The following is a 27573-nucleotide window of genomic DNA, read 5'->3' as shown; positions in this document are numbered from 1 at the left end:
GGGGGTGGGAGGCTTTGTTCTTGGTGCCTTAGAGCACCCTTCGGGACACATTAAGAGGCAGCCGGTTTGTAGGATATCTTTCAACATCTGAATAACGCTCAGCTTGGCAAAAGGCTCACCCTAGCATTGGCCCAGCAGAACTGAGACAAGCTAAAGGGAGAGGCAAAATCAAACCACACGCTCCATCGGGGCGAAAGCTTGGGAGACCAGGGGCCACTTAAATTATCTGTTCTAAAGAAATGTGTGTAGCTGGATTCTCGTAGGTTAAACACATGATGTGGATTCCTCTAGATGAGCTCTGGAAAGCTTGACAGGTGATTTGTTGAACTGTCTAGAAGGACATACTGGGATTTGTATATGATCGTCCAGTGTAGCCAGTCACTCAGGGACCTCATTTGTCCTCCTTGGGGAACAAGAGTGCAGGCTCTGGAGATAGCTGAGCCATGTCAGATGATGGTGCAGCCACAGCAGTACCGCTCAGGGTAGTCCACCACATACACCCTGTGGTCAGTGCCATAGATGTAGTAGACATAAGTCTGTCCTTGGTACCAGTAATGAACTTCTGTGAGGGGGATCAGCTCGATGGTCTGGCGCTGGGGAGACAATTGGGCAAGAAAAACCTCAGAGTTCTATTCAAGTCACTTGCCTGCTCAAGAACCTCCAGTAGCTCCCTACTACCTGTGGGATGAAGTTCACACTCTGGAGTTGGCCTTTTGGCTCCCATGTGCCCTTCTAGGTGTCTCTCCTATTACACTTCTTCACACACGCTAAGCTCTGGTCCAGACTAACTTCTCAGCTTTCACCACCATCTGATTCCATGTGTCACAAAGGGAGGGTACAGCCATCCCCGGGGGAGTCCCAGGATGTATGGAAAGCCACCAGCCAAACGGGACATCTTACAGAAACATTAGTTTTTAGATGGGGAGGAAGGGCAGGGAAAGGTGGAAAATAAAGTCATTTTAGGGCAGCCCCAGTGGTGCAGCGGTTTGGTGCTGCCTGCAGCCTGGGGTGTGATCCTGGAGTCCCGGGATCAAGTCCCGCGTCGGGCTCCCTGCATGGAGCCTGCTTCTCCCTCTGCCTGTGTCTCTGCCTCTCTCTCTCTCTGTGTCTCTCATGAATAAATAAATAAAATCTTTAAAAAATAAAATAAAATAAAATAAAATAAAGTCATTTTAAGCGTTTCTATATTAAAACAGCCATGGAATGAATGAATGAATGAATGAATGAATGAATAAATAAATAAATAAATAAATAAATAAATAAATATCAGCCATGGAGATATTAGGGAATAGATTATACAATTTGAATGAAATTTTAAGGTAAAACACTGACACTAAAGAAATTCCAAAGTCTAGTGGTCTGCCTCAGGCTTTTTTCTCGGGACCCTCCCTCACCACACTCTTGCACTGACCTTACTTTAAGAGAGGCCTTTCTCAAATCCTCCCTTTCTTTTAGAAACAGGGAAACTGAGGCCTGCAGGCTCATGGAATTTCAGGTTTGGAAGATGATCCAGGTCAAGCCCCAGGGGTTTAATGCTCAAATCCCCTCCCAGCACCACCCTGTACCTAAGAGCCTGGGCGCTCACTCCGCCAGCAGAGTGGTCCTAAAGCCCCTCATGCCCCCACCCCTGCTCTGAGCACTTGCTCTACTACCTCCCAAAATTGTGGGGCCGTGAGTGGAATGGAGGTGACACTACTAAGACACCCACCTCCATCAGCTTTGGATGCTGCTTGGTTAAGGGCAGCTGCACACAGCTAACGTAGGAAAGTTATTCCTAGTCGCTGAAGCTAAGCTTCCTTGGGGATGTACTGTGGTCCAGGCTCTGCGTCAAAGCCCCAAAGTTCTTCCGCACAAGATGCTTCTTTGTCCCAGACTCACATTTAAGGGTTCCCAAACCCAGAGGGAGGTGGTGTGGACAGCCCAGGGCTGGGTCCTTTTTGGGAATTTCAGGAAGTTCCACTCCTTGGGGACCGTTCCAAGTCCCCTCACTCTGTAGGTGACGGTCCAGGGGCCGCCGGAGAAGGGGAAACAGGCCAGGGAGCGGATTTTGAGAAGCGGGGTTCCTCACTCCACTGGAGGGACAGCCAAAGGGCAATGCGACATTGTGGCCAGAAGAGGGGACTCAGAGTCTTCCATGAAGTTCCCTGAGTGATCTCGTACTTGCTTTTTCTAGGAAATGGGGATCAAAGCTTCTATGCCACAGAGCTGCTGAGATAACCAGAGAAGACCCGGAGACTTCCTGTATGCCAGAAAGTGGTCTCTAAGTGATAATTTTGGAAATCACAGATAGAAGACCCCTCTGCGACATTTTGTTATAGAGGACATGAAATGGGGACCAGGAGACAAGAGAAGGTGGGAGCCCACGTCCCTGCTCCAAACGCCTGGACAGACGGGTCAGGATCACTCTCGTTTCCAGGCTTTTCTACCAGGATCAAACAGGAAGCAATAGCCATACCACTCCCTTCCTGCCTCCATTTGCTTCTGATCCAAAAGGCCTCCAGAAAAAAAAAAAAAATTTTTTTTAATTTAATTTAATTTTTAGAAAGGCCTCCGGGTCTGAGGCTACAGATTGGTTGGGACATCAGCTGCCATCGAGTGGCTGCCTTGTGATCAGCCACGGATCTGTGTGCATGCACACCTTGGCCATGACCCCAGGACCAGCAGTTTCCAGGTCTGAGAGCCATGGCGGGGGCACCGTGTCGTGACAGGCAGGTCTCCGGCTGACTCCACTCGCTGACTTCTCACTCCTGAACAGAGTGATCTTTGCCTGCAGAGGCAGGACCAAAAAGGTTCACCAAAGAGCCCTTCGCTCCCGCTGCTCTGAGATGTCCACCTGCCCAGGGTTTACCCTTCCCGCCTCCGGGACTGGTTCCCAGGGGCCTGTGTTGCCCAAGTCAGGACTGCGCTATAGGGGATGTACTCCCCAGGGGGAAGCCTGGGGACATCCGGGCCTGCCACCGACACGGCGTGATCTCGGGCAGCTCACTCCCCCTCTGCAGGCCTCAGTTTTCCCAGCTCCCACATCAAGGACCCAAAAAGGACTCAACTTGTCAGTCTTCGAAGTCAAAGAGGCTCAGAATAACCGCGAGTGTCTGCGAGCTGCTGAACTTGGGCCCTTATCTTCTTCCCCTTCCCAGTGACGTACCTCAATACTGGGGGCTCTTCGTGTGACCCACACCATTAATACTAGTGAGGCAAGACCAAAGTCCCCCAGGGACGATGCTCTGGGGGCTTCCATGGACAATGTTCTCGTCTCCCCCGTGTTCCCACAAATCTGCTGCTTCTCTGCTACTCACAGCCCATTGCTCTTCCTCGGGGTCCTGTCCTTGGATACAGACCCTCGCACACAGGAGCACAAAGTGCCTTGGAAGTTGTGCCCGATGATTGGATGGTGCCAAACAACAAAAGGCCAGCTCCCTCATCTGCAGGCACACGGTTGCTGAGGTGTAACCGGCGCTCAGAGCTCCGACGGGATGGGGCAGTCACTGATCCCTTGCCACACTGTGCCCTTGTGTGACCCCTGCCCCTCCAGCTCTGGCTCCCCTACTCCTTTACAGGCTTTTTCTCCTGGGAGCCCTTTCTTGATAAATGTCCTGCACACAAGCTCTCATCTTGAAGCTGCTTCTGCAGACCCCAATCTAAGGCAATGTCCAATCCAGCTCATTTTAAAGATGAGGACATTGAGGCCCTTAGAGGGCAAGAGCGTGGCTTGGGGCCATGAGTCATGCGCCAGAGCTGGCAAGCAGATGCTACCCTGGTAAATGAGCTGTCCCTGCAGTTTCTGGCCCTAAATCCCTGTCAGCTGACATATCCCAATAAACCTGCACTGGCTTTGAAGGAGTTACGTATCTTGAATGCAGTGAGTAATCACCTTAGGCTTGGCACTAGGGAAGTGGGTTCTGCTCCTGGGCTCTTCCACCAAGAAGCTGTGTCACTTTAAGTGAATTACTTCCACTCTCTGAGCTTCCTCTGATTTACTGGGAGACTCATGGGTTTGGGCTAGGCAGGGGTAGCCGACAATAGCCCACAGGCCAGAGCCAACCCATCAGCACATACAGTATTCCTAGCATTTTTTTTTCAGCTAGCTTTTTTTTTAATTTATGATAGGCACACAGTGAGAGAGAGAGAGGCAGAGACACAGGAGGAGGGAGAAGCAGGCTCCACGCACCGGGAGCCCGACGTGGGACTCGATCCCAGGTCTCCAGGATCGCGCCCTGGGCCAAAGGCAGGCGCTAAACCGCTGCACCACCCAGGGATCCCATTCCTAGCATTTTTAAATGTTTGTTCTCAATATGGAAAAATTAGAAGGTTTCATATAAAAATCCGGTTTTTTAGAAGATCTGAAATCTCTGCCCCTGTGCCGATGCAGAAGATGAGTGGTGGCCCACCCCTCTGGATAGGGAGGCTCTCCCACCCATGATTTCTGAGGCCCACTACAGCTCCAAGAGGGGCATCATTACTTTTTAATTAAATGTATCTTTTTCTCTCCTGCAAACAGGGGAGATGTGCAGAGAGAGAAGGGGAAGTACTCGTTGCAAAGGGACCAGAAGGAAAAGGGGCATTTTGAACACCAGGTTCCAAAGCAAATTATTGCATCTCTAGCAAACCCTGAGGTGGTGCCAGCGTCTCCTTTTCACTCATGAGAAATCGGACTTCAGGGAAGAAGTAGCTGGGCTACGACCACATTGAGACACAGGAGAACCAGGATATAAGGCCAGGCTATAAGACTCAGGGAGCCCGGGCGATGGCCATTCCCTGGCCAACCCCTCTCCCCCGTCCCGGGTCCCCCCAGACACCTGCAGCCGTGACCACTCAAAGCCGCAAAGCAACACCGCCACCTCGTGGGCCTCCCAACACAGCACCGGAGCAACCCTTCCCTGGAAGCCATCCCAGCCTGGAGACGCCTGGGATTTGCAAAGTGCTCCCAGGGGCAGGACTTGGGGCTCCAGACTTGCCTACCACCCCGAGGCTTGCACTTTTCTTCCCCCTCTCTGAAGATGCTAACCCATGGGGTTAGAGTCAAACTCATGCTGAGCCACGGTCCTGCCTGAAACCCTACGAGAGCTTCCAGTTGCTCAGGATAAGAATCCTGCTCTCTATGTCCAGGGGTCCCACCTGCCCCTGAGGCCCCACACTGCTCTGCTCTCTGCCCTCCGGCCACATGGCTCTGGTCAGTGTCAGGTACTCCCTCCGCTTCCTAAACCGGGGCTCCTTTCCGCCACCCTTCCCCTAGCCGACGCCTCCCTCCCTCCTCTGGAAGGGGCCCCCCAGCAGAGGGAACAGCCCATGCCCTCCTTCATGGGACCAGAGGGCCGGCCCCAGAAGTCTCCCAACGGGCCCCAGCCCCCACCCCACTCACCTGCTGCAGGACTCGGGCCCGGGAGGCCAGGGCAGCGCTGTGCTCCGCAATGCCCCTCTGGGAAGCCAGAGAGATCTCCCGCAGCGGGAAATCCACAATGGGGTACACCTGCCGGAGAGATGCAGTCGCCTCGCTGCCCTGACCCAAGGTGTCAGCACCTGAAGCCTTGCAGCTCTGATTCACAGGGGGCAGGAACACGAGCCCAGGTAGGAAAGGGCCTGAGGCCACTCAGTGTTTAACCTCCAGGGGACTTTGATTCCAACCAAGAAAGGGGGGCTGTGGGTAGAGATGACTCCTCTACCTGCACCCCCCTGCTGCCTTCTGACTCAGGCTTGGGGCGGGCAGGGGTGCTTCCTGAGGGGCCGATGCCTGAGCTGGGCCTTTAGGAAGCCACACTGATTTGGGGCAAAGGAAGGAGTCTGAGAATTACTATTCCACCATAAAAAAGAAGGAAACCCTGTCCTTTGTGACAACATGGATGGACACTGAGGCCATTGTGCTAAAGGACATAAATCAGTCAGAGAAAGACGAATACTGTAGGATCTCTATGCTGAATCTAAAAAACAAACTCACGGATACAAAGACAGATTGGTGGTCGGAGGGGAGAAGGTGGTGGAAAGGTACAAACTTAGTTATAAAGTCGGTCAGAAAAAAAAAATAGAAAGAAAGAAAGAAAGAAAGAAAGAAAGAAAGAAAGAAAGAAAGAAAGAAAGAAAGAAAGAAAGAAAGAAAGAAAGAAAGAAAGAAAGAGAAGAAAGAAGAAAGAAAGAAAGAAAGAAAGAAAGAAAGAAAGAAAGAAAGAAAGAAAGAAAGTCAGTCGGTCAGTCCCGGGGATGTGCCGTACATCTTGGTGACTATACTTAACAATACTGTGTTGCATATTTGAAAGCTGCTAAGGGACCAGATCCTAAAAGTCCTCATCAGAGAAACTAAAAACCGTAAGTATGTGGTGAGAGATGTTAACTAGACATTGTGGGGATCATTTCACAACACATACAAATATCGAATCACTGTGTTGTACACCTGAAACTAATACGGTGTATGTCAATTATGCCTCGATTTTTAAATATACATGCTATAAAGTGAGGGGAAAAAAGCCAATCTGAAAAGGCTACTTACTGTAAAAAAGAGAGAGAGAGAGAGACAGAGAGACAGAGAGAGAGAAAAGGAGGCTGAGCACCTGCCCTCTCAGAGAAAACAAGCCCTCTCAGATGTCCCATAAAAGCCAAGTTTCCTGCCAAGGCCTACAGCAGAGGTTGGCAAATCTCTTCTGTATAAGGCCACATAGTAACTATTTCAGGCTTCTGTAGGCCATCGGGTCTCTGTCTCAACTACTTGACTCTGCCCTTGCAGCGGGAAAGCAGTCACAGACATATGTCAACAAACAGGCATGGCTGTGTTTCAATAACACTTTATTTATAAAAGCAGGCCAAGGGCCAGAGTTTGCCAACCTCTGCCCTGCAGGACCCCCCCCCGCCCCCCGCCGCCCCCATCTGGCCGCTGGCACCTCTCATGGCTTAGCTCCTTACTCTGCACAACCCACATCCCTCCTGTCCCACTGCCTTGTGCTGCTCCCTCTGCTGGACACCTTGGCTCCAGAGTCCACACTGTCCACACCCCCACTATACACTGTTCCAGTCTTTGCCCAGGGTCACCTCCCAGCACCCCCCCAAAACCCCACCCCACCCACTCCTGTCTCTTTACCCTGCTGGCATGTTTTCGGTGACCCTAACCACTCTCTGACATGAGGGCAAGACGTGATTACCTTCTCCCTTCACCAGACTATGAGATCGACCTGGGCGAGGGTTTTGTTTTACGGTATCCCCAGGGCACTATCCCCAGAATAGCGCCTGCTAGGAGAGGAGGGTCTCAAGCTTTGTGTCAGGGTGTGGAGGGAGGAAGGAAGGGGGTGAGCAGAGAACTGGCCCCGCGGGGTCCCAGCAGGCTCTCCCCTGCTCAGCCCCTCTGTTCCCACCCAGCCGGTCTTCCCATGAGGATGCAGCCCTCCAGGAGGCGGGAGGAGGAGGGGAGGAGGAACCCAGCTTCCTTCGTGATGGTTCAAAGCCCCCCTTACCATGGTGTTTTCATCCTTAAAGAGGCTTTCTCCTTTGGCTTTAGCAAGGAGCTCCCCAGGGCAATTCAGGCGGTGCTCAGACACAAACTCAAACAGGCTGTTCTTCCTGGAGGTGACGAGCGAGAGGAGCAGGGCACATGGCACGTTGGGTTAAGAACAGAGGTTTGGAATCAGTGCCGGGCTGGAGGGCTTGCATTACTACTGCTGGGGCCTCGGGAAAGCTCTTTAGCACCCTCATCTGTAAAATGGCAAACCGCTAGAGTCCTGACAGTTCTGTTCTAGAGCCTCATTTTGTCCTCAGCTGCGAGGCGCTTAGCACGGTGCTCACAGGACAAACCCATCACGCACGGGAGCCTTCCCTGATGGGGGCATTTACGACACAGGGACTCTGTTCCAGAAGAGACGGCCCAGGCCTCGAGTGGCTGCTGCACTAGAAAGTGGCGATGTCAGAATTTGAACCCAGGTCTGTCTGTTGTAAAGCACGCCAGCATCCAGCCACCCGACCCCCTTTCCCAGGGACCTCTCCTCTTCCCAAGGTGCCTGAAGCCCTCTTCTCCTGGCACGAGTCCCTGGACCAGGAAAACCCCAACCACCTGGAGTTCTCCGCAGAAACCAGTCCAGGCCATGTCCCCCGGGGACCCCCATCAGGCCACAGTGCTGAGACGCTGCCACATACCACATGATGACCAGCTGGATGAAGTGCAGCAGTTTCTTCTCCCCCTTGCAGGTGGCGCAGGTCTTGTTTCCCCTCCCTGAGCATGTGCTGCACCTGAGGGGGGCACGTGGTCAGCACCACTCAAACAGCTGCGGCGTCCTGGTGGCTTCTCGAGGGCTCACCCCAAATCCTCCCTCATAGAGGTGGACTGAGGTCAGCATCAGTTGCTTCCACCTGCCCACCATCTCGACCTCCTGCTTCTGGTGGCAATGCCCCTGGTCCCTTCAAAGACCACCCTTTTCCCACCCTGACCACACAGATTGTGGGCTCTGTGACCACCCCTTCTGTGACCAGCCTGGGACCTGGGTTTGGCCAATCAGCTTATTCCATCTGGCCACAGTGGCTGACGCAAAGATGAGCACACATGAGTGCACCTGGGTGAGTGCAATGAGATCTGCCCTAGAACTTTGTTAGAAACTATCAGGAAAGGGACATCTTCATCTACTGAGGTAATGAAGCTTGGAGTTATTGGTTGTCCCCTCTGTCACCACAGGAGACAGCATGCCTAAGAATGAAGCCAACACAAAGAAAAGCAGGATGAGCGATGGAGACAGAGTCCTGGTGACTTTGTTTAAGCACCTGGATCCAGCTGTACCTGAAGCCATCCCAGAAATATAATCCTGTACTTTTCTGTTCCAAGGGCAGAATTTTTTGTTAAGCTCATTTGAAATAGGATTCTTTGACTTGTAAACAAAAAAAAAGCTAAGCTTCTCTCCAAATCAAAGACCTTCTTTACCAACCACAGGTGGTAGGTCTGCCAAAGCTTTGCTCTCTGGCTTCTTAGAAGGATGGCCTGGGTCAAAATGAATCAAAGGTATCATCAACCAACACAACTTTGAATAGTCTCACTCCTCATGGTTTCCTGTTTCCCTCTAATGATTTATAAATAAATACATTAAGGACACGATTTACAAAATGCAATAACCCACTATTTGCAAAGCCCTGTGAAGAGAGATGGAACTTTGTTGTTTAGTCAATCAACCAACCTTCCTTGATGTCTCCACTCAGGCTCCACAATGAGTTATAAATAAGGGTTTGCCTCGGTCCTGATCCTCAGAGCTTTACAGGTCTCACCTTTGGGTGGTTTTCTGTGGTTATTTCCCACCACATGTGCAGTCTCTCCTCCTTAAAGCACCCCTTCCCTTCCTCTCAGCAGTGCCTCATTCCTTACATCTGGCCCCTAGACTGCTGGACGAGGTCTAGTCTCGTCTCGAAATAGCAAGCCTGGAGGAAAGCTCACCCACTCCACAAATATTTACTGAGCACCTACCAGGCACAGCACCCTGGGGCATAAGAGCAACAAGACAGGGCACCTGACTTCCCTCCAGAGGAGCAGACAATGAAAAGCAAGAAGGCCCAGAAGTGAGAGCTCGTCAGCTCAGCGCTAGGGAGACCCACTCCTACCTCCGCCTGCCAGACCCTGAGCACATCTGACACCTCCGGGACTGCTTGGCTTTGCGCTTGGCTCCGCTGCAGGAGGAGCATCTCACCTGTGGACACAGCACAGCCTCAGCCCTGCCGGCCTCCCAGGGAAGAGGGGCAAAGGGCATCTGGAGACTCGGTTCAAATCCCAACCTGGTGACCCTGAACAAGCCACTTCCTCTCCCTGGGCCTCAGTTCCTTCATCTGTAAGATGGGAAAGGTGGACGTTGTACACCTCTGGGCCCCTCCAGCTGTAGCCTTCAAAGATGCTACATCCTCACATCTGTGTTTCTCCTGAGACACCATCTTCCCCTGCTCCTCTCTGATTCCCCATGACCCCTGAGAGTGCACCCTGACCAAACAGCCACGGCCAGACAGACTCAGAAGGGGGGCAGGCTGGCTGAGTTGGGGATGGGGAGTTCTGTCTTGGAAAGGCCTCCAGGCTTTCCAAGAGTGGACTCTGGAGACATTGCAGGGAAAGCCTGAGGGAGGAGGGAGAGGAGGAAGAGGAGCAGGGGTGGAGGGAGAAAGTATAAAGACCGCAGGGAGGGGCTCCAGGAAGGCCGAGAGGAGGCATGTGGCAGGAGTGAGGGTACAGGAGACAGAGGGGGCGGGACGAGCCATAGGTGGGCCCCATAGGTGGCATGTGAGTAGGCAAGGAATGCACGCAGCAGATGGAAGGTGGGCAGAGAGAAGGATGGGGAGGGCATGGCTTAGGGTGGCAACTGGTCAACATGTGTCCAAAAGATCAGAGCGAAAGGAGAGAGCTGAGGACACCTGAGGAGCATGGTCTCACTCCCGGGAGCATCAGCAGCCTTGAAGTTTTCTGAAGAGAAGCCTGATGGCGCCAGAGCTTGGCTGTGCACGTAGGGACCTGTACCAGGTTGAAGACCAGCTCCCTCCACCCCCAACCACGACATTTATGCCCACCAGAACCTCAGAATTGCCCTTGTTTGGAATTCGTCCTGACAGATGTCATTAGTTAAGATGAGGTCATGCTGGACGAGGGTGAGCCCTAGATCCGGAGCCTGGTGCCCTCAGCAGAAGGCCTGAGGAGACCTGGGACACACGTCGGGAGAAGGCCCAGGACAAGAGAGGCAGAGGACGGAGTGGGGAGCCGAGGGTCAGGAGCGGCTGCCAGGCACTAGGAATGTGGCTCGAGCTCTCCCAAGAGAACCAACCCTGCTGACCTCTTGATTTTAGCCTTCCAGCCTCCAGAATGTGAGAGAAGAAATATCGATCGTTTTAAGCCCCCTGGTAGCCATAGGGCTCTAACACAAGGTCCCCATCCATTCTGCCCCCCGAAGCCCCCTGAACTTCACCTCAGGCTCATCACCGCTTACTACATGTGCTGGTCACTTGTCGGTCTTCCCCAGGACAGAGGGTCCCTGCTGGGAAGGCCCTCAGCTCTGAGTCCTCTTATAGGGCCCAGCACTGAGCGAGTGCTCAGTCTCAGGGAGTGTTTGCAGACAAATGAGAAAAAGAGAGAAGAATTAAAATCATGAACCATAAACCATCCAAGGGAACAAAGGCCAGTAGCAAACAGCCGATCCAACTTGCCCGTTTTACAGGTGAGCAAATGGAGGCCCAGAAAGGGAGGATGACTCGCCTCAGGTCACACTGTTAGTGGGGGAGCCCCAGGCCCCCAGCCCAGCCCTCCATCCCCACAGGGCCCCTCCTCCTACACAATCATTAATTCACCAGCAGCCACACAGGACTCACCATGCCGGCCCCATGGCAGCCGCTGCACTTGTAGCGCCCACGCCCATGGCATTTGTGACATTCCTGAAAGTGAGAAGCCCTCCTTGGCTCCAGTCTCCCAAGCACCAAGGCCTCCTGATGTCAGCAGCCCCACACCCACCCCATGGCGTCACCAATCCAAACATAGGTACAGCCGTTCAGGCCCAGCATGGGATGATGGCCATTCTCACTTGACTAGGATTCCAAAGGGCCTTGAATGCCAAGCCAAGGAGATCATGTTACCATTTCCTGAGGGCCCCAGCCCAGTCTGTTCTCCAAGCTCCACGTCCTAACTCATGCTCCCAGGCTAAACCACAAAGGCTGGTGTCCTCGGCCCATTGGGCAGCTAAGAGGTCTTTGGGAATAGAAATCACAAAAAATGCACAGCATTTCTGTGAAAGGCAAAGAATGGGCTATTGCAATCTAATCCCTGAATCAAAACAGCTTTTCCACTCCTGAGAAAAGAATAGAACCCTCTCTTGACCTCTCAAAGTTCTCGTCATCACATGATGCTATGAAAACTCATAGGGGAAAGTTACATACTTGATCAAGTTCTACAGTGAAGATGAGAACATAATAGGGAGTTCCTCATCTGAGGTTTTGTGATACACTAGACCAGCCTCACTTCGTGTCGGGATTATACTTCCATAAGACGGGATAGAAGTCAAACTCTGTCCCTTTACTGAAAATCCAAATAATGTTTGAGATTTGCTTTATATCCATTTCATTCAGCACTTCAGCTGTTTACTGTCAGGCAAAAATAAAAAACAAAAATAAATCTAAAACACTCAGATGGTCTCAGGAATGTGAACACTTACTGTTTAAAGCTGGTGACAGTTTGGTAAATGGAATCATCCCTTCGCTATGTGACTACTCCCTAATTTGCATGGAATTTTGTATGGGTCTATATTCCATGCTCTGGGGTTCCTTAGAATTCGCCTTATGGATAGCCACAGCATGAACCAGCGGTCTGCATTCTGGCTTTCCTTTCTAAAAAGAAAAGGTTTGAGGAAATATGTAGTGTCTGGGAAACCGGCTCAGAGAGAAGGGCAAAGACGCCAACAATCATGTTACCTTGACCACTGACGAGTGAGGGACTTGGAACTTCCTCGTGTCTTCATGAAACATCGGGGGGACCTGGACCCTGATGTCCCAAAGTCTGGGGGAGGTCCCTCTTTGTGGCCCATCCACTGACTGGTCTGACACAGAAAGGGATCATTGTAAGGCCAGTGAACAGCTGCAAGGACAAGCTTTCATTTATCTACCAAATAGTATAGAGCCTTCACTTGATGCCAGGCACTAGGCAAGATGCTGGGCCAAGGGACGGGTAGACAAGGCGCCCCTCGGAGTCCATGGTTAAGCACCCAGGTGTTGGAACTGAGCAGACCTAGTCTGACTCCTGACTCTTCCTCTTCCTAGCTGCGTGACTCCAGACAAGTTATTTTACCTCTCCGACCTTAAACTCTCTCACCTCCAAAATGAGAAAATAGATGGCACCTGCCTACCAGATAGGATGGTAGTGAAAATTAAATAGAAGGCATAGAAATGCTTAGCACAGGGCTGGCCCGTGAGACAGATCAATAACAAGAACCACCATCACAACTGTGACCATCCCCACCTCCTTCCCCTTCCTCGTCCCCACTCCTCCGTTCAAGGAGGTGCGGCACAGCTACAACCACGATACAACGTCATGGGATATGTGGAGTACTTTGGATAAGAGCTGCATGAATGCTCGGAAAGCCCAGAAGACTGACTCCTTCTATTGAGGATGGGGTCAGCAGGTAAAGAAATCCTGAAGGGCTTCATAAAAGAGGTGACACAGGGGGCACCTGGGTGGCTCAGTGGCTGAGCATCTGCCTTGGGCTCAGGTCCTGATCCCAGGATTCTGGGATCGAGTCCCCCATCTGGCTTCCTGCAGGAAGCCTGCTTCTCCCTCTGCCTATGTCTCTGCCCCTCTCTCAGTGTCTCTCATGGATAAATAAATCTTAAAAAAAAAAAAAAAAAAAAAAAGAGGTGGCACAGCTGCTGAGTCTTGAAGGATGAACCAGAGATGTCAGCAGAAGAGGAAGGGCTTAGGGCTTCCCAGAGGGAACCCTCAGCCTCCAGTGGGGTTCAGCAGCAGGTGGGATGGCACGGCGAACAGGGTCCTAGGGACTCTGGGAGACACTGGGGGCGGCCTCCAAGGCAGGCAGATGCCCAGGCACACACACTGCCTTTGTCTGTGGCCAGGCGGCACCAGTCTGTGGCCAAAGGCAAACACTAGACTTTTTTAGGTCCTCCTGCAAACTGCTTTCCGGACAGGAAGGATTTGCTGAGATCAGCACTGGAAAGCCCGAGATGAAAGCCCACCCGCTCATTTCACAGGGAACGGGGAGACCGAGGCTGCACGCAGAAGAGCACCTCATTCAGGGTTAGTGGCTAAGACGTGTCCTGATATTTTCCACCAGCCCCTGTCAGATTTGCTCCCAGTTAAACTGAATTCACTTACTAGTAAAGGGTTGAAATGTCCATTCGCTTATCCTTGATTCGCTAAAAGTCTCTAGTCGATACTACAGAGGAAAAAACAAACCAGCATGTTCACACTCATGCCCTTTAGGAAGACAGCATGCCACAGAAAGAGGACGCTTCCCCCCTGCAGAGGCTCGGAGGGGAAACTGGAAGGCCCCCTGCCAGCGCCACCAGCTGCTGAAACAAGACTGCACCAGGGATCTCTGCTCCAGATGCCCCCAGACAAGCAGGGAGATCAGTCAGCCCCAGGAAATCTCTCCTGGCGGGCTCACAGCTGGGGCGATCTCAGCCCCCCATTTCTTTTTACCCAGAAGTGTTCTACAAAGCAAGCTGTGGAGCAGCAATTGCTCTTTGACAGATGGAGACCGATGGAATCTGCTTCTCCAAACATCCTCTTTGCAGGAATTTTTCCACCTGATGTCAAGAGCCTCCTTCTTGATCACATCCACAAAAATCCCAAAACAGTGAGGGATCTTGGACATCAGCTGGCTCCTCCTTTGACACTGGAGGAAACAGAGGCTCAGAGAGGCCAGGGGACTCGCCCCCGGTCACACAGCGACACAGGAGCCTCCTCCCCCAGCCTCCCACTCTGACCTCTCACCAGAGGGTGGCTGGGCCAGTGACACTAGAAAATAGGAGTTTTAAATCTGTCCCCTCGGCCCTGTCAATGCAAAAGGTGACATAGGTACCTGCGTGGTCTCAGTACCAGACAGAGGATTTCCCTGGAGCTGCAGGCCCAGGGGGATGATGAAATGATTCTTTGGCACAGATGTCACTTGGGGGATCAAGGGAGTGGATGGAGCTTTCTCGGCCCACCCCTCCTGGAGGCGGGTTAGTCATGTGTTTCAGGACATGGACTTTGGTACCAGCAAGAGAGTCCCAGCCCTGTCACTTCTAGCTGTGTGTTTGGGGCAAGTGACCTTACCCCTCTAAACTTGCAGCTCCTGCCCTTGAACTGGTGACCGTAATATCCACCACGTGGGGTCGCCCCTGAGGACTTCGTAAGACATACATGTAACGTGCTCCCCACGATGGCCAGCACATTCCAGCTTTTCAGCAGCTACAGACCAACAAGGGCTTCAGCGTCACCACTATTCATAGACACCGCCCCCCAAGACTCCTTGCACCCGTTTGACATCACAGAGGCCGCCCCCAGGGGCCCGCCAGGCCCAGGCCCCCTTACCCTGCAGAGGGTCTGCTGCTTGAGCTCCTGGATGACGAGGTCCCCGGCGGCCGCGCTGCCATAGCAGCATTTGGAGCTCACAAAGCTGAGGAGGGCTTCACGAGCCACTTCCTCTGTCACCGTGGGGACTCTGCTGGGGACAGAGCACAGACGCAGGGTCTCTGGAAAGGGCCAGCCAGCACCTCCGGATGCAGATGAGGCCGGGAGAAAGGGAAGGGCCCGGCCGCGGCCCATCACACTCATGAAGCTCCCGGGGCTGCCCCGGGGACGGCAGCTCTGGCCCCGGGGGGCCGTGTGAACCCATGTCCGCGGTGGGAGCACAGTAGCTCCTTCTAGAGGACAGCAAAACTGCATGAGCTCAAGCGCGGGGCTCACGGGAAGGGCTGAATCTTGAACCCAAACACACACACACACACACACACACTCACATTTTGAAGATGAATTATGCCATTTTACAGATGGGGAAAACTGAGGTCTGCAGAAGATGTCACACAGCCAGGAGGAGGCAAAGTTAGGCTAGACCACGCTCCTGCCCTTGGAGACCTTGACCTCGGGCAGGAGCTGTGAGCAGTGCCCACCGGAAGACCCCAGCCAGGAGCTACCTGACTGCGGTGCCGACACAGAGCACGGTGGGCCGCAGCGGCAGTGGCTGTGAAGGCAGCAGCTAAGGCCCCTTCCTTGGCAGTCTCCCTGGATGCCTCCCCCTCCTCCTAGAAAACCCTCCGCCCAGGCCCAGCTGCCATGTCCCCTCCTAGCGAAGTCCCCCCGTGCCAACACCTCCAGGAAGCAGGAATCCTCTCCTCCTTCCTCCTCCCTCACATCTTCATTTACTTCTTTCTCCGCAGCAGCCCCACTCCAAAGGCCCGTCTCAGGCACAGCGATGTCTCCAGCACCCCTGCCTGCGCACAGAGGGGCCTGCGTGCATGCACCCCAGGAGGTGTGGGCCCGGAATGGTCAAGAGTGCTCCACGGAGGAAGTGGGGTCTGCCCCGGGCACGGAAGATGGGCGGCCAGGGAGGAGAAGGGGAGGCGCTGCGGGCAGCAGCGGGGCAGCAGCAGCCAGGAGACCCCTTGAAGGCAGGACACAGCCAGCCAGACAAGAGGCCAGACCCAGAATGCGGGCCTGCACCTTCCCTCCACACCAAGCCGGCTGGGAAGCCGGAGCTCCGCCCAGAGTCCTGGGCCCGGGTGTCAGCAAGCTTCTCTAAGGGACTCGACAGTAAATCTTGTAGGCTTCATGGGCCATACAGTCTCGGCCTCAATCACTCACTTCGGCTCGTGTGGTACAAAAGCAGCGACAGACAGTCAATAAACAAATGAGCATGGCTCGATTTACAAAAACGGGCAGTGGGTTGGATTAGGACAGCCCCTGGTCGACACCGTGGTTCTCAACCCCAGCCTGGTAGCCAAACAGCCTGAAGAGCTTGGTAGAATCCACCTTCCTGGCCCCCGTCCCTGGAGAATCCGGTCCAGTAGGTGTGGCATCCCGATGCACTGTCAGGATTGACATCCGTAGACCCTAAAATCCCCAAGGAGGGGCTCTGGGGAGGGGGGGGCAACGGTGACGCGAGGGTCACCACATACGATCCTCTGTGACGGCGCTCGCTGCAGCTCACCTGAGGTCCATGAATGAGGACCAGCACCTTTGGTCCAGGGGTCTCCCGGGAGCCTCCAAAGGTGGAAAGAATATCTGCCGACCTGGAGGAGAGAGGAGTCCGGGGCTCAACGGCCTAGCTCAAAGGCACAGGCATTCGTGCGGTGAAGGGAGGAAAGACTGAATGTGCGGCCGGACGGGACGAAGGGAACGAGTCCCACATCCTAAGGCACCTAATGCGAGAAGAATGGTTCTCACACCTGCATGATCCCAGTCTTAAAGGACATGGATATGGTCACGGAATGTTCGTGGACACAGAGTCGTCCCACTCCCCCCACCCCGATGGTGACAAGAGGTTTCCCAGGACCCCCCCAGGGGAGGGGCGAGCTGTCCCGGCCTGGCCCGTTCCAGAGAGGTCTCCCCAACCAGCCCAGGCCCCGGGAAGAGGCTGCAGAGGCAGGCGCTCGCGGACTTACCACCTCCTTGAAGAAGCCAGTCATAGCTGGGCAGTCTGTCCAGGAGCTCAGCGGGCGGCGCCGGAGGACTGTCGGCCTCGAAGCTGAGGTCGGCCACACCTGCGGAGGGAAGGCAGTCCCCAGCCTCTGGGAGGGACGGGCGCCGCCGTGACAGCCGGCAGCTGTGCTCACCGGTTAACTAAGCCAGTCTCGCTCTGGCCCCCGTGGCACACACATTTGCAGGGCAGGCAGGGATGGGGCGGGGTGTGCTAGAGGCAGCACGAATAATCACGCTGAGAGAAGCGTTCAGAATGGCAGCTCCTGTGTGCTGGGCACCTATTCTGGGCCGGCCACCATGGCAGGTGCTTTATTTAGTTCTTTTTGTATATTTTTTTATTGCAGTTCGATTTGCCAACACATAGTATAACACCCAGGGCTCATCCCCTCAGTGCCCGTCACCCTGTCACCCCAACCCCCCTGCCTACCTCCCCTTCCAGTACCCCTTGTTCATTTCCCAGAGGTAGGAGTCTCTCATGGTTTGTCTCCCTCTCTATTTTTTCCCACTCCGTTCCCCTCCTTTCCTCTATAATCCCTTTCACTATTTTTTATATTCCCCAAATGAGTGAACCCATATAATGATTGACCTTCTCCGGTTGACTTTCTTCACTCAGCATCATACCCTCCAGTTCCATCCACATCAAAGCAAATGGTGGGTAGTGGTCGTTTCTAATGGCAGGTGCTTTAGAAACATGACCGTATTTCAGGACCCCAGGAGACATACTGATTTAGAGATGCTCACATTTCTTCGATGCTTCTCTCATCAAGAGATGCATCTGTATCTCCTCGCCTTGACCCTGGGCAGGCTTGCGACTGCTTCAAGCAAGGGAACACAGTGGAAGCAATGAAGAGACCACAGCTTCTACTTCTTCCCTCCTGGAGCACTGCCCCCTGAGCCGAGCTGCCGGGTCAGAAATCAGGCTAGCTTCCTGGGAGACCACGTGGACTACATGTAGACCCATGGACAGAAGCCCAGCAGAGCCCGGACTTCCAGCCGCCCGTCCATCCTGCCAAGCCACCAGGCCCACGAGCAAAGCCATCAGGCCCGCCAGGCCAGCTGCCTGCTGAATACCACTGATTGACCCTGTTATGGACCACATGTCGGTGTCCCCCGGACATTCATATGTTGGAGCCCTGACCCCTGATGGATGGCATTACAAGCTGGAGCCCTCGGGAGGTGATTAGGTTTAGATGAGGTGGTGAGGACACAGCCCCTGTGGTGGGATTAGTGCCCGGGCAGGGAAAAAGACTAGTAGGGCTCTTTCTTTCACTGCCCTGTGAGCACACAGTGAGAAGGTGGCTGTCTGCAAGCCAGAAGCAGGCTCTCACCGGACCCTGGGTCTACCGGCACCTTGATCTTGGCATTCCCAGCTTCCAGAATTGTGAGAAATGCATGTCTGCTGCTTAAGCAAGGCGGTCTATGGTTTGTCGCAGCAAACAACCTAAGACAGACCCTAATCGGTTATACAGGGAGCAGAAGGATCACCCAGCTGAGTCTTGCCCAAATTCCAGACCTGCAGAATCATGAATGATAATGAAATGGTGGTTGTTTTAAGGCACTGGGATGTGGAGTGGGTTTTTTTTATGCAGCTTCCTGCAATGGGCAGTCTTTGCTCTGGGACTCCCCGCAAACCTGGGCAAGACTTTCTTGGAGCTACACCACAGTCTGAGGCTCCTTCCTTCCCGCCCTCCTCTCACGGGTGTCCACCTGCAGCGTGGTCTGCCCACACCGGCTCCCTCTCCTCTTTTCCCTCCACATGTGTTTCCAAGGGACCTCTGACACATCTACTGCCATCTGGGTGTCTACTTGGATGATCCAAACTGACGCATATTGTCCCATTCTCCTAATGAGGAAATGGGCTCAGAAAGGTTGTGGCTCACCCAAGATCACACAGCCAGTGAGTGACGGAGCTGGCTTCAAACCAGGGCTCGTTGTTCTCCAAAAGCCATGTTCTTCCCACGTACTTTTCAGATATATGGAAGAATCATTCACCGTATATCTGCTGTTAAAAACCTCACCTTAGACTCCTGCAACTAATATAACACTATGTTAATTATACTTCTATTTTTAAAATTTAAATTTTAAAAACCCCTCAGCTTGGTCTGTCAGGCTATGACAGAGATACACAGCCCTGAATCTCCAAGGAGGAAAGCATAAGGTAAGAAGAACTGGCTCCCAGGGGGCACCTGGGTGGCTCAGTGGTTGAGTGTGTCTGACTTCAGCTCAGGTCATGATCCCATGGGATCGAGTCCTGCACCAGGCTCCCTGCATGGAGCCTGCTTCTCCCTCTGCCTGTGTCTCTGCCTCTTTGTGTGTCTCTCATGAATATATAAATAAAAATCTTTAATAAAAAAAAGAACTGGCTCCCAGAAACAGACAACTCATAAAGCACCTCCCAATACCTGCTGCTACTCCCCACCCTCCCACCTGGAGATACAGGAGGCAGGACTTCTAACTCCATTTAACATGAGGAGTCTGAGGCTCAAAGAGGTTATCCAGTATTCCTAGGATGCACAGCAGTGAAGTCACAGCAGGCTAGGGGCTCCTTGTTCCAGTTCCAGCACACTGAGCCACCCCCAAACCTATTCCCTACAGCCCCCCTGCTGGGAGACAAGAACTCCTCATCTCTGTCCTTGCAGGAGCCAATTTGATTACAGGAAGTTGACTTTAAAGGGCAAGCTGATAAATATGGCTGGTGGAAAGTAATTCTCTCCGCATGAAGTCACTAAACACACTCTGGTCACCAGCTGATCCCCCTCACCCCTTAGATCCCTCCTTTATTTTTTTTCTTTTCTTCTTTTTTTTTTTTTTCTTTTTAGCTCTTTAAAGCCTACAGCTCTTCCCCTCTACAAAAATAAAAAGTGTCTGCCCTGTCCTTTCAAGTTCAATAAAAACAGAAGCCAGAAGAAGCAGCAGATCTTGTTCTAAGCTGGAGCAGCTGAGTCTATCTGGAAGTGGGACCGCAGGTGGTGAGGAATGCTGGAATGCTGAAACCCACAGCTAAGAACAGTGGAGGGAGAAGGGGAAGGCAGGGTGTCATTAAGACAAATGAACAACCTCATTCTTCCACTCCCCCTAAATTAGAAATGTCTTAGTCCTCTGACTATAAGAAATGCATATGCATCTCTACAGTTTCTCTCTGCAGGAAACTTACAAAAGAATGTTTCTAGATGCAGACAGTGCCTGCCTTAGCAGGAAAGCTTATCTTTGTAAGCAAATGATTCTGCGCAGACACACGGGAGAGATCTGGGATACATATGGGTGTGATGCAAGGGGACAGCATCCCAAGGCTTCACACTGGTGCCTGCCCACGTGTACTGAAGTCCCCAAGATGATAACTCACTAGGAATTATCGCTCATACCTGGCTTCTCAATATCGTTTGCTCCTAATAGGCTTATTAGCATTTTAAGTTCTTTTAGATGCCAGGAATCAGCAAACATTTTCTACAAACAGCCGGGGAGTAAATACTGTGGACTTGTGGGTCATATGGTCTGTTTCACTCACTCAACTCGGCCGAGAGCAGCCATAGCTAATGCACGACGCAGTGAGCACGGCTCTGTTCCAATACAACCTTGCAAAAACGGGCTGTGGGGCAGACTTGAGCCCTCTTTTGCCTTCCCTGCCTTAGACATCCCCTGTGTGCATAGGTCCCCTGTGTGTTTGAGGGGTTCAGAAAGAAGGAGGCTGGAATTTGAACCTTTCTGGGATCAGGGCCCAGGCATGTCATTGCAGTTCCTGTGAGCCCAGGTGTCAGAATTAAGGATAAAGGTCAGGGTTGGACTGTAGCCAAGGGTGTCCCGAGTCAGAATTCCTGAGGCACGGTGGTTAGGGACCTGGGCTCCGACACATCTGAGTCATGGACGCATGATACCGAGCCCGCCACACAAGCCCTCCCTGCTGCTGTGACACACGCAGATGGTACTAGTGCCCCTCGGGTAGGACAGCGTGCGCTCGGCTCTTAGCCGCGAGGCTCGCATGCGATAAGTAAATGCTCAGTCAAGGCCTTGGCCCGGAGGAGGGAGGGTCTTCTTCCCCTTCCCTTGTGCTCCTTTAAGCCAGAGGGGAAATGTCAAGTGTAGAGAGAAAGGCAAGACCGTCACAGCCCTCTCCCCGGGCAAGGCCCTCGCCCACCCCCACGTCTGGGGCCCGCTGGGGCATCCCCACTCCGACAGCCAGAAGACAGACACACATGCTGTGGCTGCGACGCCCAGCTGGAAACCAAACAAAGCGGCAGGAAAAGGGGAAGAATAAGAGGTGGGAAGCTCAGGGCTCCATCCATCAACCAGGAGCCGCCCTGACCTCTCGGGGCAGCCCTAATTCGTCAGCACTAAATTAATCTCACCATTATGTTATGTACAAAAATAAAGGGCTCCAGGCTGACCTGCAGGCAGATGCGTCATTTCCTGGGCCGATCAGCGGGCACAACAGGAACGTGGACGTCGCGGGTCATTGTGTGACGCCCAGCGTGGGGCGCCCCGAAGGGCCCCCCAGCCGCATCACTGTTTCCCCGGGGTCGGGGCTGAGCGCCAGCTGGGCCACCCCACCCTCCGACACGCATTGTGTCCCGTGGCTCACAAGGGGATGGCGCGGGCCTGATCTCTTTTGCGCTTGACAATAGCCACCGTTTTCCTTGCTTTGCAGAAGAACGAGGAGACTGAGAGATGCGACGTGGGGCACGAGGCTCACACACTCACGGCAGAGCCAGGAAGAGAACTTAAAACTCAGATGCGGACTCTAAGCCGGTGACCTGTCCACTTAGCCGAACGCCCTATTGCTCCACGCGAAGGGCATCGAGTGGTTGCTGAGAAGGCTTTGCAGAGCGTCTCTACGGTGATGCTCACCAGCCACCAGCTATTTTTCTTTTGTGTAGAAAGGAATTTTTTTTCTTGTGGAGCAAGGTGTAATTAATGGATAATCGCTTTAACTTCCTCTTTTTAGAATGCCATTCCCTTTATTTCAGAGGATAAAAGGAGTCCACATCCTCTGCCTCTGATTCCAGTCCTAATTATCTTAAAAGCACTAAAACCATGCCCCTTTTCTGCTCACATGGCTCCCCACTGCCATCTTGCTTTTGTTTGTTTCCTACCTTGTCTCCTCCAAGAGGGGTGAGAGCCCCCTTCAGAAGGGAAACTCCCCCCTCCTGCACAGTCAGTGCACCAAAGTGCACTGTGGTTAGAATTACACTGAAGATGGGGCAGGAGAGACTCAGGTGGCCAAATCCACACAGACATAAAATAGAATGGTGTTGGCCAGGAGCAAGGAGGAGAGGGCAGTGGGGAACTGTTTAATGGGGCTAGAGATGAAAGGATTCTGGAGATGGATGGTGGTAATAGTCGTACGATAATGGGAAGGTACCTAAGGTCACCGAACAGCACAATTAAAAGTGGTTAGGATGGCAAATTTCACATTACATGTATTCTATCATAATTTAAAGTAATAAAAACGGGAGAGTCGGGTGAAGATAAGAGAAAGAAAAAAGTCCCGCTCTGCCGGGAAGAAGAAACAAATAATTGGCTACATTATTTAAAAGCCTTCGTAGCAAGACCAGAAAGCCTGACCAGGCCGTCCCACGTCTTAACCACGGTGGTGGCTCACCACAGCCCACAGCTAACGTCCAAGCTCCGGCCTCAGCGGAGCAGGCCCTGTATCCACAGGCCCCATATTACCTGCGGGACAGAAAGAAGAGATTCTAGTCTCCTCCCCGGCTGTAGGGAAGAGACCTGCCCATGCTGCCTGGAACCTGAAAGGGTGAGAGAAGAGAAAACAATCACTGTGGCCCATGAGGGAGTGAGGACAAAGAACAGAGCAGAAAGGGGGAGGAGAGAGAAAGGCCTCTGTGGGAGCTTCGGGGTGGGAGCCAGTGAGAACACATTTGGGAGAGCAAACATGGCGCCCGCCATGGGAGTGAGACCAGCATCAAGAGGCATGGGGAGGGGCCGGGGAGAAGTTCTCCTTGGGGTCCTTCAGGCCCCTGCGGCATGCCAAGAGAGAACCCAGCCAACGTTACAACAGATTTTTCAGTTAGGGTGTGGAGCTCTTGCTTTGTAGGAAGTGTCATCACGCCAAGACAAGGCCACAGGGTGGGGTGGGAATTCTAAGTGCTGCCTTGTCCTTCGGGACACTGATGTGTGCGTTCACCCTGGCACATGCACCGAGTCATTTCATCCAGGGCTTGTTCTGGGGGTTCCTGCCCATGACACACCCGCTCACCCCCTTCGGCTGGACTCAGCCCAGACTGGATCTCCTACAAAGCCTGCCCCGCTGTGCCCCCGCCTCCCCTCAGGACTCTGTTCCACTCTCTGCTGTTGCTTTTGCCAAACAGCTTTCTAAGAATTATTGTAAAAAGTCTATCTGGGGTCGGCCTCCCCCACTAGGCTTTGAACACCCAGGAGGTAGGTCAGCGCATTCATCCTTATGCCCCCAGCCATGAGCGCAGCACCAAAGAGCTAGCCTACTATGTCATCTGGGGGGGACATCACTGTATATTTTAGGGCCCTGGTCTTTTTTCCCGACAACAGGGCTCAGGGAATATAGTCCCTGAGACGAGCTATTGGGAAAACAGAAAGGGACACTCTATCTTTCTGCTAAGAGTTGCCCCAAGAGGTCAGGGCCAAACTGACAGGGAGGGCCTGTGCTTCTGGTGGCCGTGCCCCCATCCCAGGGGGTCCGTGATGCACTAAAGCCCCACAGTCAGTCGCCAAGTCTCTTAGAAGCTGAGCGCCTGCCATGAAGTCCTGCATCTTTCCTACCAAGTTACCCTGAGAGCTTCATCCAATCTCTGGTCTCTAATTCAAAGCTGGGATGGGAGGAACACTGATGAATAAGTCTTAAGGGCGCAGAGCTGGCCTGGGTACCAAGGGATGAGCCCCATCCCTCAGCAATGAGTCACTGATGGTGACGGTGGTGTGGCTTCCGATCACTGCTCCCCCTCCCCAGCTATCAGTGCCCAGGAGTAAGGAGTTGCCACCTGGGTCATATTGTCCAGAATCACAGCAGCCCTGTCCTTAAATTACGGTTGGAGGGTGGGGGCCCACCTTACTTGAAGAGGCTCTTGCACATCATTTCTGGGAGGGGGGTCAGTCTATAATAAAAAAAGTTGTATACAAGGGATATGGTTCTTAGAATAAGGGAGGGGATTTTTCTGCTTCATTTCTGGGCTAAGACATCTCCCTCCCGGACAAGAGTGATTGAAACCACATTATATCTGGGACTATTGAAAAAACAGGACCTGGTCATGCTAGAAAAGAAAAAACTCGGAAGGTTTCTTATTTTAAACAGGGAACAGACCTGTACTGAGTAGCCTTGGGGGATCGGGGTGTAGAACCAAGACCAAAGAGTAGTAGTTCCAGGGAAAGAGATGTCAAGGGAATGCAGAAGAATTCCTGACAGCCTTAGCTAAGGAGAGGGGACCAGCCTATCACTGGAAGTGCCCCTGCCAATAGCGAGAGGTGCCCTCTAGCCGGGATGCTGTGAGAGGCAGCCCGGTGGCTTACGATGGCCGTGCTAAGAGGCCCTCATGGTGACTTCTACGTGGATGCCACATCCAGAATGTCTCTGTCTGTGCCTCCTTTTGGTCCCAAAGTGTGTCACTGGAAGAAGATATGCTGCCTCTGAAGCTGCCCACGTTACAGATTCAAAAACTGAGGAGACAGCATTTTGGGGACTGGGGAAAGTAACTCACCTGGGACAAAGTGGGCAGCGACCTCTCTCACCTAAGGAGGGACATTTCAATTACGTGAGTCCCACCACAGGCTCCCTCTCTGAAACCTGGACAAATATTGACCTAGTTTCAGATTTCATCAGAAATGAAAGACTTTAAAAAAAAAAGAAAGAAAGAAATGAAAGACTTGCTTCTAGAAACTTTCCTGAACAAGCCCATACCTCGCAGTAAGACCCTATGGTTTGATTATATTGGAAACCAGCATTTAGGTGACCCTTTGGCAGAATCAGAGTTTTTAGAAGTTTAAGGGAACTAAAGAGTTAACCTTGCTCTCACCTGGCTTACCAAAAGGCATGATGCCAAAACAGAAACACTGCAGGTGAAAGTATTTTTCATTAATGGCAGTTTACTTTTAAAGATCTGGGAGACATAGTCTGATCATTTTCTAGAGCTATCATTTATTCCATCCCTGCTCAACTCTAAGTGACGTTACAGGCACTTCACATCCAATTAGTCTTTTACCAATTCTTCCAGATGATATGATCTATATTTTCAATGTGAGAAATGCAGCTCAGAGAGGTTAAGTGACTTGAGCAAAGTCACCCAGCAATTAGGAAGCAGAACTTGTATCTGAATCCAGATCTGACCTAGCCCATTGCTACTAAGAAACTCCAAGTATAAACTGCAAGACTGCTAAGGAGCAGTATTTCAAAGAGGAAAAGTTACATTGGCTTATCAGTAGAAGCTTATAAGATCATGGCTACACAATTCCCAATATGTCAGAGAGCAGATTAGGTCCATCTCAAATACATGATAAAATATCTCTGTACAGTCTCTCATTTCAATATGAAAAAGGATTCCAACAAGATTTTAAATGTGTTGCTGAGATTTGCATGGGTGTATTTCATACCCCGCTTCAGCTCTGAAACCTAAAGCTTTCAGCTACCTACATTAAAGACAATAGTGCTGGATCTGCAAAGGACCTTCAAAGTCCCCAAGTTCGGGAACTGTGAAAATGAACTCGTGTCACAGGTCTCTCCAGGATTCAAATGAAAGCTGAGGACCACCTCCCTTCTCCCCCCCCCCCCCAAAAAAAGTACATTCATACAACATTTTGCCTTCACCTTCATGGTCTTCAAATTAGGAACTCCTGACCCATCTCCTTTTATACCTGGGGAAACTGAGACTCAGAGAGTTTAAATGACATAGCCAATTCAAAGCAGAGCCAGGACCCGAACCCTAGCCTCCCAAGCCCCAATCTTATAGTCTACCACACTGCCCCTTCCAAATGCAAGATCAGAAATTTCTTTTTTTTTTTTAACATAGCACATTTCTTCCTAAAATGCCATGTCCATCTTCACCTCTTTAAATAGTCCTTAGATTCCATTGTATTTCTGTTCCAGGAATGACAGCATCGGGGCCACCAGGACTGTGTTTCTGGAGCAGTAATGAACAAGCACCTCTTTGCTGGAGGAAGATCATGAGTAAAGACCTTCCAGGACACTTTTTTAAAATTAACCTCATCTCAGAACTGAGCCCAAGTGCGGTATTCAGGCTCACCTGTGGCTGGGGCAGGAGCAGGGTGGGGAACTGTCAGCCAGAGAAAGGAAGATTGAAGAATATGAGACTTGGACGGTGTGACATGGTCAGGGAGGAAAGTTCTCGACTGGGTTGTTATCCTCTTCCTCCTCCACTGCCCAGAGGCACACTCTGGAAGAACAGCCAGCAGGCTGCAAATGGGCTTTCCATGAGGAAGGAAGGAAGGAAGGAAGGAAGGAAGGAAGGAAGGAAGGAAGGAAGGAAGGAAGGAAGGAAGGAAGGAAGGAAGGAAGGAAGGATAGATGCTCTCAGCAACACAGACCCAGAACCCAGGACAGCACGGAAGACAGAGGGAAGATTTTGTTGGGTCAGTGCTAGCCCCAGAAGTGGGCGCCCCACATCTCCCAGCTGTACTTACTGTCCTCGTCACTCAGATCCCTGTCCATGGTGCAGACGTCCAGCCAAGGAGGCGTCTGACCTCCCAGTGGGCTGGGGCTGCCGGGATCTGAGGGACCACCCTCGGCCCCTCCCAGAACCCGGGCCCATTGTTCCCCGATTTGAATACAACAGAGGGAAACCATCTCGGGAAGGCACAGTGTCCATCAGAGCTGCTGCTCTGATCCAATCTCCGGGGGTCCTTGGAGCTCCTTGAATAGGAACTTCTACGTGCCAGGCTCCTACGGGGTGTTTCTAGTCCCCTGTGTTCTCATACAACCCTGTGAGATGGGCACTTTTACGGTGCCCATTTTTTTGAGCTGGGATTCTGACTCTCAAGTCAGAGCCCCTGACCACTGTGCTAACTTGCTCATCTGTCAGAGGCAGGCTTCTAAGTGTTGTGGGGGCAGAGGGAGGGGATACAGAGAAATGCAGTAACACAAGGGTTACCTCCCCCAGGGGGAGAGTAGATATGGGCAGGGTCTCTGAAGTCTTGAGAGTCAACCTCCTCCTCTCACCAGGGAAGCAATGAGGCAATGCTCCAAAGCAATTTACAGCACATGGTGGGCAGAGCCAGCTCCCAAGCCAGGCTGCGCATGGCCACCGCTCTCATCACACCAGCCTAGCTCCCTAGGAAGCATCTGTGGCTTTTTCAAAGTCTCTTCCTGAGCCTTTTGTATTGGAGTTTGAAAACCCTTCAACCCAACACTTGGAGGATCACTCCTTTCTTCTGGATGAGTCTAAACAATGAACACCTAGACCTGGGTATCCTGGTGGTGGAAGCAGACAGCTGTGAGCCGGAGCCACCTGTCCTGCATCCTTGGCAATGAC

General features: G+C 52.4%; 1 protein-coding gene across 2 annotated transcripts; it reads right to left on the bottom strand.

The window, feature by feature from the left end:
• SSUH2 (ssu-2 homolog) lies at positions 1-26779 on the bottom strand. 2 transcript variants are annotated; one of them, XM_072788106.1, is made up of 12 exons: positions 26726-26779; positions 17071-17169; positions 16617-16698; positions 15002-15134; positions 13799-13859; positions 12385-12509; positions 11293-11355; positions 9553-9638; positions 8110-8202; positions 7434-7539; positions 5360-5467; positions 1-593 (listed from the first exon to the last, which is right to left on the bottom strand). In XM_072788106.1, the coding sequence occupies exons 1-12, from the start codon at positions 26751-26753 to the stop codon at positions 447-449; spliced, it is 1131 nt and encodes a 376-aa protein (XP_072644207.1). In that variant the 5' UTR covers positions 26754-26779; the 3' UTR covers positions 1-446. The 2 variants fall into 2 exon arrangements, with proteins under 2 accessions (XP_072644207.1, XP_072644208.1); XM_072788107.1 differs by having other exon boundaries at positions 15002-15131.
• Between the last annotated feature and the right edge of the window lie 794 nt (positions 26780-27573).

Source organism: Canis lupus, chromosome 19 (assembly GCF_048164855.1).
Source record: "Canis lupus baileyi chromosome 19, mCanLup2.hap1, whole genome shotgun sequence".
In the NCBI taxonomy this organism is placed as follows: domain Eukaryota; kingdom Metazoa; phylum Chordata; class Mammalia; order Carnivora; family Canidae; genus Canis; species Canis lupus.
This window is presented reverse-complemented; position numbering and strand designations above follow the sequence as displayed.